Source organism: Schistocerca serialis, chromosome 1 (genome assembly GCF_023864345.2).
Source record: "Schistocerca serialis cubense isolate TAMUIC-IGC-003099 chromosome 1, iqSchSeri2.2, whole genome shotgun sequence".
NCBI classification, from domain to species: domain Eukaryota; kingdom Metazoa; phylum Arthropoda; class Insecta; order Orthoptera; family Acrididae; genus Schistocerca; species Schistocerca serialis.
In genome coordinates, this window is record NC_064638.1 from 841,327,581 (window position 1) to 841,342,792 (window position 15,212).

The window sequence follows — 15,212 nt, forward strand, 5'->3', positions numbered from 1 at the left end:
AGTACCTTCGTCAAATGTATAAAGACCCAACACAAACGGGGTTTGGCTGAGAATCCAGACAAACTACCCAAGGTAAGTGCTCACCCTCTTTCTTGTGCTTTCTTGAAGCCTCTTGGTGGATCTATTAGATGTATGGCTGCTGCAGCTTGTTAGAAATCCATATATTTATACAAATCACAGTATCCCATTGAATAGACAGTAACGAACATTTAGTCTTGATTCAGCCCCAGTTGGGTACAGGCTCCTCGTCAAATCACTCATGATGGATCTCATTTGATATTTCCTTGCTCCTTATTCCTTGGAGTTATTGGGAAAAGGAACGGTAAAGAAAGGCTTTATCAGCTGCTTCCGCTCCCCCACACGTTATGTGGATATCATACTGAAGTCCATCTAAAAATAATGGGGGGGGGGGGGGGGCAGAACGACCACTCAGTGTATAGATACGCATGAGACAGTTCCAAAACGCCTTGTATAAAAAGGAAGTTTATGGTGCTCATACCTAGTGTGCCAACGGCCTTGCCGCAATCGTAACACCGGTTCCCGTCAGCCTTCAGATCACCGAAGCTAAGCGCTGTCGAGCTAGGCTGGAGCTTCGATGGGTGATCATCCAATTTGCCGAGCGCTGTTGGCAAGCAGGGTGCACTCAGCCCTTGTGAGGCAAACTGAGGAACTACTTGATTGGGAAGTAGCGGCTCCGGTCTCGTAAACTGACATATGGCCACAAGTGCGGTGTGATGAACACATGCTCCTCCAGATCTGCTTCCAGTGACGCCTGTTGGCTGGGAATGACACTGTGGTGAGTCGGTAGCCTTGGGCCTTCATGGCCTGTTCGGGGAGTTTAGTTTCATTTCGTAATTTGTGTTCTTTTGGTGATAAACAGGCAGAGTCAAGAGTTTTGGATAGCTCTTGGCCTAGAGACCATTTGTATATTAAAAAGAAGGATCGTCTTAGTGTTACTATCCTACAAAAAAGGGCCGAAGTATGAATATTATACACTTCCCCCTGATTAGGCAAATAGAGCAAATCGGTTGGTTCTTTTTGCATTTGATGTGATCTGTGGTGGGCTTGATGGCACTTATGGCGGCACCATTAGCTCGTTGGCAGTTCCTCGGAAAACCCCACAAAGATTTTCTACTATTATATGTTCGTCGTCACCAGCAGACCAAAACCCGGACGCGGATTCCAAGGCGGCTATTCACAGCAAATGGCTGAATGTTTTACGATATGTTTCTAAGATCCCGGTCTCAAATAATCTTGAAACTTTTGATTGTATCTTTATCCGTTTCCAAGGTACAGAGGTTCAAATTTACCCTACCTCTTCACTTAAAATCAGGTATGAGGCGAAATCTGAATAACAAACAACCGCAGAAAATTGCTCAAATTTTAATAATCATTGTTCAGGCATTTATCTAGAAGAACCATCTCCACAGTTTAAAAAGTCTTTATCCTTTGCCGATCGTTGTGGCCGAGTGGTTCTAGGCGCTTCAGTCTGGAACCATGCCTCGGGCATGGATGTGTGTGATGCCCTTATGTTAGTTACGCTTATGTAGTTCTATGTTGTAGGGTACTGATGACCTCAGATGTTAAGTCCCATAGTGCTCAGAGACTTTATCCGTTATGGAGATACACGTCAGAAACTTGTTTGATGCGGAAGGGGGGGGGGGGGAGAATGAAAAGAAAATGAAAGTGTGCGAGAGCCAGTGTAATGAGAGACGGAGTATATGACAAAGACAAAGAGGAAGAGAGATATAGTGACAATGAGAAGAGACAGAGCAGCAGGATGGAAGGAATGAGGTATTAGCATTAAAGGAGTGCAAAAGGGAGACAGTGACAATGAGAGGAGAATATAGTAGTAGGACGGAAGGAAGGGGACTATGCTGTGACACAGGATAAAATGACACAGAGACACACGGAGATAATAAGTTGGGCTGAATGAGTCGTTGAGAAAGGGAAAGAGACAGTGGATGCGTATGAGTGACATACAGCGATGGACAAGAGGGCGTGATTGAGTTACAACTGGGGAAGATTGTGGGAGTTTGAGGTGAGTTGCATGTTGAAAAAAGCATAATTATGTTCGGAGGTCAAAATTTTTGAGAAAAATTTTAAAGGTGCTGGGGAAGGTTGCGTGAGGCAGCTGGTACCCCACTCTTCAGTCAGTCTTTTAAACGGGAGCTTATTCGGCTATTTTATGCTGCGGTAGGAGCCTTTTCCCTCTGGTACATGAAGTACCTGAAAGGAATGTTTATCAAATACTTGGATGGGGGTGCATTTCAGTATTGTAGGTTACAGTACGCTTGTTAGCCCACTGCTTGAATACTGCTCAGCAGTGTGGGATCCGTACCAGATAGGGTTGATAGAAGAGATAGAGAAGATCCAACGCCGAGCAGCGCGTTTCGTTGCAGGATCATTTCGTAATGGCGAAAGCGTTACGGAGATGATAGATAAACTCCAGTGGAAGACTGCAGGAGAGAAGCCCAGTAGCTCGGTACGGGCTTTTGTTGAAGTTTCGAGAAAATACCTTCACCGAGATGTGAAGCAGTATATTGCTCCCTCCTACGTATATCTCGCGAAGAGACCATGAGGATAAAATCAGAGAGATTAGCGCCCACACAGAGGCATACCGACAATCCTTCTTTCCACGAACAATACGAGACGGGAATAGAAGGGAGAACCGATAGAGGTACTCAAGGTACCCTTCGCCACACACTGTCAGGTGGCTTGCGGAGTATGGATGTAGATGGATGTAGATGTAGAGGATTTGTACTGAAATACGTTAGAGTATACGAACCCGAGTACGAAGCCGGCGGGACACTCGCAGCGGAAGCCGCCGTCGGTGTTGATGCAGCCGTGCGAGCAGCCGGTGCGGCCCGGCGAGAGGCACTCGTTGAGGTCGCAGGAGCGGCCGTCGCCGGCGAGCACGTAGCCGTCGGGGCAGGTGCAGCGCGCTGCGCCGCCCACCACCTCGCAGGCGTGCGAGCAGGGCTCGGCCAGGCTGTGGCACGGTCCCGCGCAGGTGCGCCCGTCGGCCGCAAGCGGTCCCCCGCCGGGGCACTCGCACCGGAAGCTGCCCACCGTGTTGACGCAGCGGTGCGAGCAGCCGCCGCCGCCGCCGCCGGGCGCGCACTCGTCCACGTCGTTGCACTGCCGGCCTCCGTCCGAGAGCGCGAAGCCCTCGGGACACTCGCAGCGCACGCCGCCGCCGATGTCCACGCAGTAGTGCGAGCAGCCGCCGTTACGCACGGCGCACGTTCTGGAAGCCCTCAGGCAGGTCTGGCCGTCCGACGAAAGAGTCCAGGCGTCGGGGCACTCGCAGCGGTAGCTGCCCGCAGTGTTGACGCAGAAGTAACTGCAGTTCCCCCTCTCGTCGCTCTCACACTCGTCGATGTCGATGCAGTTGTGCCTGCCTCCGTCGAGTTGGAATCCCTGCGGACACTCGCACCGGTAGCTGCCTTCCGTGTTGACGCATCCGTGGGAGCACGGGGGCCCTCCACCTTTCGAGGAGTTCCCGTGCGCACATTCGTCGACGTCGCGGCATTCTCGTCCGTTCTGTTCCGACAGCCGGTAGCCTGGGAGACACTCGCAGCGGTAGCTGCCTTCCGTATTGACACATAATTGGGAACAGCCGCCGCCAACATATTCGTCGTCGTCGTCATCGTCGTCGTCGTCATCCTCCTCGTCGTCGTCCAGGGCGCACTCGTCTACGTCGTGGCACGTGGTCGGAGTCCGCAGTTCGTATCCGTCTGGACAGGAGCACTCCACTCCGGACAGGGTACTGCGGCACTCGTGAGAGCAGCCGCCGTTGTTCACCAGGCACTCGTCCACCTATGGGACAGCAGCGCACACCAAAAGAATCGAGTTTCCTCTTTGTTTTACTTTTCATCTAACCTTTAAAAAATGCTACTGTTACAGTTTACATTTTCGAAAGTGTTTTTCTGTGCTGTACGTCCACTTTTACAAAAATCCGCTTTGTTGATAGGAGGGCTATTCGAAAAGTAAGGTCCGATCGATCGCGAAGTGGAAACCACAGAGAAAATCCGACGATACTTAACACAGATGTGTTCGACAACGTTTAGTATACTCGTAGATCTCGTCATGTCGCTCTTTTCAGCTCTGGGTGCAAAGTGAACACTTAAAGAAGCCCGGCTTAGAACACATCCATGCCCGAGGCGAACCTGTGACCGTTGCAGCAGCTCGGTTCCAGACTGAAGCTCCTAGAACCGCTCGGTCACAGCGGCCGGTTGAAGCCTGGAACATAGTGTCTCCCGCCAAACATGTGAGAGATTACGCCTGATTTCATGCAACCCCTCACAACGTAACAATCATGCATTTCCTACTTCTTGCCAGTTCTCGGCCGTACACTATTGGGATAATAAGGACACTTCTGCAGCGTTTTCGACGACAAGTGTCTGAACACTCGTCATGCAGCCTCTACTTTGCTCTCGCTGATTTTCATCTCAGCTCGCATAAGCCGCTGGATATGGAGACAATATTTTGGCACAGACTACAAGCTGCATATAGTAGCTCTGGCAGAGTTGGACCACTTTCTGTAACATGCAATTTGTGAATTTTTAATTTTTTTTAAATTCTAGTAGCATGTTCGAATAGAGTGTCATGGAAACTGAAGTACGATATTCTACTGAGGCGTTGCCACTTAAAATATAAGAAATATGATCATGTGAATATTTACATGACTGTTCCATCTTACCTACAGGTACATGGGTCAGATGGAGCAGTGTACTGCGAGAGATGGGCCACATAAAAATGGCGTAGAGTAAGGAAAGAGTTAATTAAAATTTCAGATTTTTATTTGGAATATATTGAGATGAATACTGAATTATACTATTAAATATTTTCTCCAAAACAATTTTATCAGTATACTATAAGTCTTGACTGAACATTGGCTTTTCTAATAAGTTGTTAGTTTTGTTCAAGCATTAGCCTGTCTTTCTCTCAAAACAGCAATTACACTTATTATCAAATGCTGAACATCACTCATGTAACAATCGTGAGCAGAAAAAATGCTTAATTCAGTCATTATTGCCGTTCATCCCATTCATCGAAGCTATTTTCATAATCTTCTACCGGGTCTGCATCTGATGCATACATGAAATATTAGCAATATTTTTTTTGTAGCTTCTTTAATCTGTTTCTCTCTTCAAAAGTACTTCCCTTTGGTGATCTTTTTGTGCTTTTTTTCCTATCTTTCTTAGAACTCTTTCTCTTAATTCAGTCATTATTGCCGTTCATCCCATTCATCGAAGCTACACTCCTGGAAATTGAAATAAGAACACCGTGAATTCATTGTCCCAGGAAGGGGAAACTTTATTGACACATTCCTGGGGTCAGATACATCACATGATCACACTGACAGAACCACAGGCACATAGACACAGGCAACAGAGCATGCACAATGTCGGGACTAGTACAGTGTATATCCACCTTTCGCAGCAATGCAGGATGCTATTCTCCCATGAAGACGATCGTAGAGATGCTGGATGTAGTCCTGTGGAACGGCTTGCCATGCCATTTTCACCTGGCGCCTCGGTTGGACCAGCGTTCGTGCTGGACGTGCAGACCGCGTGAGACGACGCTTCATCCAGTCCCAAACATGCTCAATGGGGGACAGATCCGGAGATCTTGCTGGCCAGGGTAGTTGACTTACACCTTCTAGAGCACGTTGGGTGGCACGGGATACATGCGGACGTGCATTGTCCTGTTGGAACAGCAAGTTCCCTTGCCGGTCTAGGAATGGTAGAACGATGGGTTCGATGACGGTTTGGATGTACCGTGCACTATTCAGTGTCCCCTCGACGATCACCAGTGGTGTACGGCCAGTGTAGGAGATCGCTCCCCACACCATGATGCCGGGTGTTGGCCCTGTGTGCCTCGGTCGTATGCAGTCCTGATTGTGGCGCTCACCTGCACGGCGCCAAACACGCATACGACCATCATTGGCACCAAGGCAGAAGCGACTCTCATCGCTGAAGACGACACGTCTCCATTCGTCCCTCCATTCACGCCTGTCGCGACACCACTGGAGGCGGGCTGCACGATGTTGGGGCGTGAGCGGAAGACGGCCTAACGGTGTGCGGGACCGTAGCCCAGCTTCATGGAGACGGTTGCGAATGGTCCTCGCCGATACTCCAGGAGCAACAGTGTCCCTAATTTGCTGGGAAGTGGCGGTGTGGTCCCCTACGGCACTGCGTAGGATCCTACGGTCTTGGCGTGCATCCGTGCGTCGCTGCGGTCCGGTCCCAGGTCGACGGGCACGTGCACCTTCCGCCGACCACTAGCGACAACATCGATGTACTGTGGAGACCTCACGCCCCACGTGTTGAGCAATTCGGCGGTACGTCCACCCGGCCTCCCGCATGCCCACTATACGCCCTCGCTCAAAGTCCGTCAACTGCACATACGGTTCACGTCCGCGCTGTCGCGGCATGCTACCAGTGTTAAAGACTGCGATGGAGCTCCGTATGCCACGGCAAACGGGCTGACACTGACGGCGGCGGTGCACAAATGCTGCGCAGCTAGCGCCATTCGACGGCCAACACCGCGGTTCCTGAGGTGTCCGCTGTGCCGTGCGTGTGATCATTGCTTGTACAGCCCTCTCGCAGTGTCCGGAGCCAGTATGGTGGGTCTGACACACCGGTGTCAATGTGTTCTTTTTTCCATTTCCAGGAGTGTATTTTCATAATCTTCTACCGGGTCTGCATCTGATGCATACATGAAATATTAGCAATATTTTTTTTGTAGCTTCTTTAATCTGTTTCTCTCTTCAAAAGTACTTCCCTTTGGTGATCTTTTTGTGCTTTTTTTCCTATCTTTCTTAGAACTCTTTCTCTTAATTCAGTCATTATTGCCGTTCATCCCATTCATCGAAGCTATTTTCATAATCTTCTACCGGGTCTGCATCTGATGCATACATGAAATATTAGCAATATTTTTTTTGTAGCTTCTTTAATCTGTTTCTCTCTTCAAAAGTACTTCTCTTTGGTGATCTTTTTCTGCTTTTTTTCCTATCTTTCTTAGAACTCTTTCTCTTTATGTTTTCTATATTTTGAGCAGAGTTTAGCCCTTTGGACAGAGCTGCTGCCTTCTTCTTAAAAGTCATGGTTTAATCAGTAGCAGGAACAGATGATATTCTTCCGAAATTTGTGTCTGTGTTGGCATAAGAAAGTCAGGTTTGAGGTTGTAGTCACGGAAGCTTCACGTGAAGTATGAGTGGAGTCGAAAGTTGTGTCAGGGAAGGAATTTCACTTGTTCACTAATTCTTTTCTATTGATGTGCTTGTGATCAGTAGGTTTTTTGATGGGCTTAGAAGTGTCTGGTTAACCTGTGTGTGAGATTCTGCTCTTCCATTTGTTGGCACAAACGTATTTTCCAACAAATAAGCGTAGTCGTAGACTGCAGCCATTTTGAGTGGGATTATTTCACACACCTTGAAGCAAATTTATTTGTACTCCATCTCTCTTACATTAAAACGTGTGGTCTGTCTCTCGCGGATAACGATGGCCCGTCTCTCCCGCTTGTCTGATAGACTTCTATCCGCAGTAAGTGAAGTCGGTGGCCACTTAAGGTTACTTTCATACCTACACATTTGTCAAGCTTGCATTAGAAAAACTGCTTCAATATTGTACAAACTAATACTTAATACTAAAATCTGTAACCGTGGAACTTTTTGGCTTACCACAACAGAGAATATGAGTTTTCTCGAATTAATATGAAAATGACAGCAAAACTTTTGCGCTATGTTTTTTCACAAAATAGTTTTCTTGCAAGTAGCGGGAGCTGCTTTCCAGCGGCGCATTTGTGAAATAACGCCACCAGTTCTTCTCACCCAGCTGCCAACTCTCCTGGACTTACCCTATCACTGAAGAGAATTGTCAGGAAGCATAGGCGTATGCCTTCCCCGATGATGATACTGGAAAGTTGATATAATGCTATGACAAATGTCTTAGTCGGTGCGGCGACTCTGTAGAGAAGTAAATGAAAGGTGCAGCTAACTGATAACAATTAATCATCTTTGATTTTCACTGTGGTTTCCATTTCGCGACCGATCGGACCATATTTGCCTCAGTACTCATGTCATTATAAAAGAAACAGTGTAAGCTGAAACTATATTAAGTCATACGGGAATGAAAGAATTACCTAAAACTAGTTATTATCGTTATGAAATCAAGTAAGTTCATTATTTGTACGAATAAATGCTCCTAATGCAGCTTTCAAATTCACCTATCCGAAATCATGGAATATACAGAATTGTCTTAGCGGGTTCATATGAAATGCGAGCTGCTAATGCTAAAATTTACGAGAATATCGTGGTAAATATTTCAACAAGGTCTTCAAAACTAATGTACAGTCTCTGTCAAAAAAAAAAAAAAAGAAAAAAAAGAAAAAGAAACAATTTCCCCTGTAGCCGGCCGCCGCAGACAACACGTCCGAGTAGTACACACACACGGCGTTAATAAAGCTAGCCACTTCTCAGACTTCTGCGTTAGATGAAAAAGTTTCTGGACGAATTGGCCTCTGTAATAAAAACTGAGTAGAAGGATCAACAAACAAACGGATGTCCTGTGACGTCCGCAACGAGCAAACACAACGATCAAGAACGGAAAAAAAAAGGAAAAGTGGTTAGCGTTGCGCGATGTAGATACAAAGTTGTGTGTTCGGGTCAACTCCTTCCTTCATTTTTTAAGACTGCATTTCCGATGTGTACTAAAGTTATCTGGCTGATGGAACGTCAAACATAATTTGCTTCAGTTTCTAACAAACCAGTTGAAGCCAAACTTTCCAGAAACACAACAAGAGATCATGGCGGCTTCAAGATCAGAGCAGTTAATGCTCTAGAGTTACCTCGTCGCCCAGTGACCACCAACCACCGGCTGCACGTCACACACCACTGGCTGATCGACACCAGCCACAGTCCGTCCAACTGATTCCGATGTCGAGAAAAATAAAATTGTTTATCATTTTTAGTTTGCAGGCGCCGTAACTTAGATAAACCGAACGAACAAAGTGCAATAACACAACACGCGATGAGTGCGTTCGTCAAACGTCATTTTTTATTTGTAGTTCTAGTATTTGTCTGGGAGCTACGTACTGGATTTTTCATACTTAAATGTTATTCGTAGAGTAGAGTCGTGAGTGGAAAAAATCCAACATTTGTGACTTACACTGACGTGACAAAAGTCATCGCATACCTCCTAATATCGTGTCGGACCGCCTTTTGGACGATGTAGATCAGAACCGTGACGTGACACGGACTCAACAAGTCGTTGGAAATCCCCTGCAGAAGTAGTGAGCAGTGCTGCCTCTACAGCCGTCCACAGCTGTGAAAGTGTTGCCGATGTAGTATTTCATGACGAACTAACCTCTCTATTATGTCTTATAAATGTTCGATGGGATTCATCTCTGGCAACCTGGATGGCCAAATCATTCACTCGGATTGACCACAACGTTCTTCAAAGCAAACGCAAGTAATTGCGTCCCGGTGACATGGAGCATTGTCATCCATAACAATTCCATCGTTGTTTGGAATCATGAAGTCCATTGATGGCTGGATATGGTCTTCATGTATTCGATCAAACCATTTCAAATCAACGATTGATTCAGTTGGGCCAGAGGACCCAGTCCATTCTGTGTAAAGACAGCCCACACCATTATGGAGCCACCAGCTTGCATTAGCCCTGTTGATAGTTTGGGCCCATTGTTTAGTGGGGTATGCGCCACACTCTAACCCTACCATTACCTCTCACCAACTGAAATCCCGACTCGTCTGTCCACGCCACAGTTTTCCAGTCGAAACCAACCGATATGGTCGCGAGCCCAGAAGAGGCGCTGCTTTCAACAAGCGCACTCGTGGTAGTCGTCTACTGCCATAGCCCATTAACGCCACATTTCGTCTCGTATTCCTAACGGACACGTACGGTTTTCCTAACGGACACGTTCGTTGAACGTTCCACTCTGATTTCTGCGGTTATTTCACGCAGTGTTGCTTGTCTGTTAGCACTGACAACTCTACACAAACGCCGCTCAAAAAAATGGATCTGAGCACTATGGGACTTAACTTCTGAGGTCATCAGTCCCGTAGAACTTAGAACTACTTAAACCTAACTAACCTAAGGACATCACACACATCCATGTCAGAGGCAGGATTCGAACCTGCGACCGTAGCGGTCGTGTGGTTCCAGACTGTAGCGCCTAGAACCGCTCGGCCACACCGGCCGGCAAACGCCGCTCCTCTCAGACGTTAAGTGAACACCGTTGCTAACTGTGTGGTCTGTGGAGAGAGATAAAGCCTGAAATTTGGTATTCTCGGCACACTACTCACAGTGTGGATCTCGGAATACTGAATTCCCTAACGATTTCCGAAGTGGAATGCCCCAAGAATCTAGCTCCAACTACCATTCCGCGTTCAAAGTCTGTTAATTCACGTCACGCGGCAATAAACTAGTCGGACACCTTTTCACATGTGTCATCTGAATACAAATGAGAGTTTCGCCAATGCGTTGCCCTTTTATATGCAGTATACACGATAATATAGCCATCTCGTACGTGCATATCGCCCTCTCATGACTTTTGTCACCTCATTACACTTCGGGTAAAATAGAGAGCTAAAGACAGCGGAAGAAGCTCGAAACATATCATGTGTAAGGCAACCGCTATCGGAAAAATCAAGCGAAAAAAGAATTTTTTCCCATGATTGATCGTTCTGGCATGAATGATGTCCTAGTTCAGGAGGTCTCGATTTGCGCATGTGATAAACTGTGACTTCATTCAAAGTAACGAAAATCTATTATGTAACCACTACCGAATTTTTGTTTGAATGACGTAAGCTTATCCTATGAGAATTCCTATGCAACCTAGTTATTGGTGAGGAGTTGTGAAGCCTTTATGCTATTATGAAGCAATTAACTGCTGAGTCCTAACAAAATATATCTCCTTCAGCAAAAGGGTAGTTTGGAAAGATAATATTTTGCATGTGTTATCATAAAAAGGGCAATTTGCACTACAAACTGCTACTCAGGGATGCGTCCCTTGCATTTGTTGGCAACAACTGAGATGCCCTATGGTTACAGTGTAAAAAAAAGCTGCCCGGTGTGGCCGAGCGGTTCTAGGTGGTTCAGTCGGGAACCGCGCTGCTGCTACGCTCGCAGGTTCGAATCCTGCCTCTGACATGGATGTGTGTGATGTCCCTAGTTTAGATAGGTTTAAGTAGTTCTAAGTCTAGGGGACTGATGACCTCACGTGTTATGTCCCATAGAGCTTACAGCCATTTGAGTTTTGTAAAGAAAATCGACAAACGAAACAGCAGGATGACACTGTCTGCGCTATGCTGATTTCACAAAACATCTGTCCACGTCCTTGTTTGGGAAATCATCCATCATGCACTTACACCTTTGGACTTGTGTCCCAAAATGTTTGTCTTTCTTGCTCCTTATCACAGCACCATAAAAAAAACCATTCAGAGCAAAAATGCAGTTCAAACCTGGCTTGACAACATCTTTGATTCCAAACCATAATCTTATAACGTAAATCGATGTTCATAAAACAGAGAATTCTCAACGTAAGTGTCCATCAATCGACATGAATTAGTAACATATTACACACTTTGGACTTCGGAATGGTCTGTGTTTACATGTTGTCCCGTGACATGTTGAAGTAGTATGGAAATTTTCAGGTAGCGCAGATTTGTAAAGAAACCTAGTTAATAAATTATTCAGTGTCACGGTTTCATAAATGAAACTGTATTTACATAAAAATGTCAGTTATGTCAATGGAGGCAGACAAAGGAATTATCAGACGCGCAGTGTTGCAAGTTTTCCACCCTGAAACTGTGAAGTACTGAATGCAGTGAGAAGACTTATGATGGAGAAGCTTCCTTAAAAAAAAAAATTATTAATTTTCGATCTGGCTGGTTGTAGTGTTGTCACAGAACAGGTAATAAGCTTGCCTACTTCAAGATGGGAATCAAGAGTCAATGCAGCCTTAACCTTAGAGCTAAACCCCGTTACCTCAGAGCTAACGGACAACTGCAGCATTTATCTCTCCCTAATTGCTCCTGTGGTGGATAGGACAGATAAACTGGAGTGTAAAGGATAACATTAGATGCAGTTTCTGCATGGGACAACCTTCCTAGACTCAATACCGTAACCTGATATCCTAACGTACAAGCGAAATGCACTGAGTTTATTCAATAGAAACGACAAGAAAATATATAGTGATTTTGGAACGATAATTCCTTGTCATCCTGGAGATAACTCGACGATTACGAAGTTTCCAAGCATATTCTGCACTGTTGCTAAGTTTCAGTTATACTACCAACGGGAAGAATACGTTTCAACACCCAAATTGTTTCTCTATTGGTCTTATAAGTAACTATATCTTGCACTGCAAAGACGTGACTGCCAAGAACTGTAACGAGTAGAAAAAATTGCAATATCAAAAGTAATTAATGTAGAGTAATGAAATTGTTGGAATACATTTGTCTAGGTGACATATTTACATTTTTAATATTGCTAGCTCATAGGTTAATATAAGCCCGAGATAAGCCATAGGAAATGGTGGTACATTAATAACTAGTGCAATTGCCAAACTGTTAAATGCAAATATTCAAACGTGCATGAACAATGTTGTACAGGTGCTGGATATAAGTTTACAGAATGGAGTTCCAGGCCAGTAGCACTTGGTTAATCAATAAGGGACGGTTAATACAGTTTGTGGATGAGACTGGAGTTGACGTTTGATAATGCCTCCTGTGTGCTCGATTGGCGATAGATCTGGTGATCGAGCAGGCGAAGGCAGTGTGTCGAAACTCTGTAGAGCATGTTCGGTTACATCACCAGTACGTGGGCAAGTGCTATCCTTTCGGAAAACACCTCCTGGAATGTTGTTCACGAATGACAGTAAAACAGAATCACCCGACTAACCTATAGTTTTGCAGTCAGGAAGTTTGGTATAACTCCTGCTGCCATATGAAATCACGTCCTGGACCGTACCTCCAGGTGTAGGTCCAGTGTGTCTAGAACACAGACAGGTTGGTTGCAGTCCTTCAATGGCCACCTTCTGATCAACACACGGCCATCACTGGCACCGAAGCAGAACCAGCTCTCATCAGGAAACACAACAGCACTCCACCCTGCCCTCCAACGAGCTCTCGCTTGACAACAGTGAAGTCGCAAATGGCGGTAGTTTCGGGTCGGTAGAATGCAAGCTACAGGGCATCTGACTCGGACCGATCTGTTAACAGGGCATCTGACTCGGACCGATCTGTTAACAGTTCGTTGTGTAACTGTTGTGCCAACCGTTGCTGAAATTGCTGCTGCAGATGCAGTACGATGTGCCAGTACTACACTCTGAACGCAATGGTCTTCCTTCTCGTTGGTGCCACCAGACCATGCAGAGGCCGGTCTTCTTGCAATTGTACTTCTCGTGACTGCCGCTGCCAGCAAACATGTACAGTGGCAACATTCCTGCCAAGTCTCTCTGCAGTATCACAGAGGGAACATCCAGCTTCTCATAGCCCTATTACTCGACCTCGTTCAAACTCAGTGAGGTGTGGATAATGGCGTCTTTTTCGCCTTGAAGACATTCTTGACTAACATCAACTCACCACGTCCAATGTCAAAAGTAACTATCGCTCGCGATCGTTAAAGCGTGTATTTAAAATAAACCTGATTGGCATTCTCATAGTGGCGCTACTAACGCCACTCTTGCGCGACTAGTGCGAACTGTGAATAGGCATCATCTTTCAGATGAAGAAACACGCCTACCAACTTTCGTTTACTTCGCACAACTCCTTCCTGGTGTTTCGATGTTCTTCCCGTCAGTGTATTTCTGTAACTAGCTTTAGGGAACAGAGTGTAGTTATTAATAATGCTCAGTTACACTAACTGAAAACTGAATATCATAAATCAATAACTGTTACAAGGTAAAGCAGTTGTAATCGGAACTTGGAACACAAAACGCTAACTATAATGTGCAGAATAAGTCACCCTTAAGCAGAAATATCGTTCAGTCGATAATCACTGAAAGGACGAGAAGTATCATTATTCGTAATGATTACAACATAATCACTGCCGATAATTTGTCAAAGAAAGCCAATTGCGCCTATATCGAAGGGCTTAATTTCCAGTACGCTTAGAGCAACGCCAAGTTCGTCTTGCTGCTTCGTATGAGAAATATCGAGATAATTAGACAGCACACACGTCCAGATGTTTCTGTAAATGCAGAGATTATCCTTACGCTGCTGTTTTAAGACGCTAAATTGCCACTACTGGCCATATGAATATTTTAGTAGCCCTGAGGCATTGCTCATATGGAATCAACATTCTGCGCCACTCGTAACGCGCTACATAGAAAATCAGTATATGTTGCCACTAGGGGAATGGTTTACTGACGATGAACGCTTCTAAAGAGCGGAACTGGTAATGGTGAACAAACGTTGGTGTCTGTGAGCTGTAGCTGCTGTCCACAAATGCCAGTGGTCGTTGTGTTCCTGGCAGGTGTGTCCGCAAAGGAGAGATTTTAATTACATTAGTTGTTACGTGCACGTGAGGCTACGACCAATGAGCGTAGTGGACACGGAACGTTACATATGTACTATGCAACAAGCTGGGAATTTGGGTTGAACGTTAAGCATGCTCAGAAAGCCGAAGCGGTTACGGCGACCGTTCGTGGAAAGCTGTAAATACGGGTTCGAAATGCAGTCCGGTACAAATTTTCACTTGACGCTACTGTACTTATTTCGATACCCGTTTGCGAATAACGTCGAAATTCCAGTTTCGTCTGTATATACATGAATGATGTCTGTTCTCTCGGACACGTCCGAAAAAAAAAAACAGGCACAAGCACCTATGGTTGTTTGGCTCTCTCCATGCCTCATTAGGTTGGCAGCTTTAATTTAGCTTCGAAACCTCGAGAAAGATAAGGACTTTCGTCTGATTGGAGGTAGAATTCTTCAACAATAGTGCAAGATGATGTGAAACGAGACTCTATACAAGACTGTAATTGCTTTGTCGGAAAGTTGCATTTACATGTCAGTACAATCTGCCTGGCAGGTGGGTTATTCTTGACAGCAGAGACTGAGTGAAGTAATGTTCTTCCCGTCAGTCTATTTCCGTAACTAGCTTTAGGGAACAGAGTGAAGTTATTAATAATGCGAAAATACCTTTTCGCACCAAGTGTGTGTACGTTCAAGGAGTCAACAT

General features: G+C 45.6%; 1 protein-coding gene across 1 annotated transcript in view; it reads right to left on the reverse strand.

Annotated features, from left to right (window-relative positions):
- LOC126439053 (fibrillin-2-like) overlaps nucleotides 1–15,212 on the reverse strand; it is a 194,513-nt gene that overhangs the window by 92,040 nt on the left and 87,261 nt on the right. The window contains exon 9 of the mRNA XM_050090553.1: nucleotides 2,789–3,822. Coding sequence (XP_049946510.1) covers nucleotides 2,789–3,822 — 1,034 coding nt within the window. The remainder of the gene's footprint in view (nucleotides 1–2,788; nucleotides 3,823–15,212) is intronic.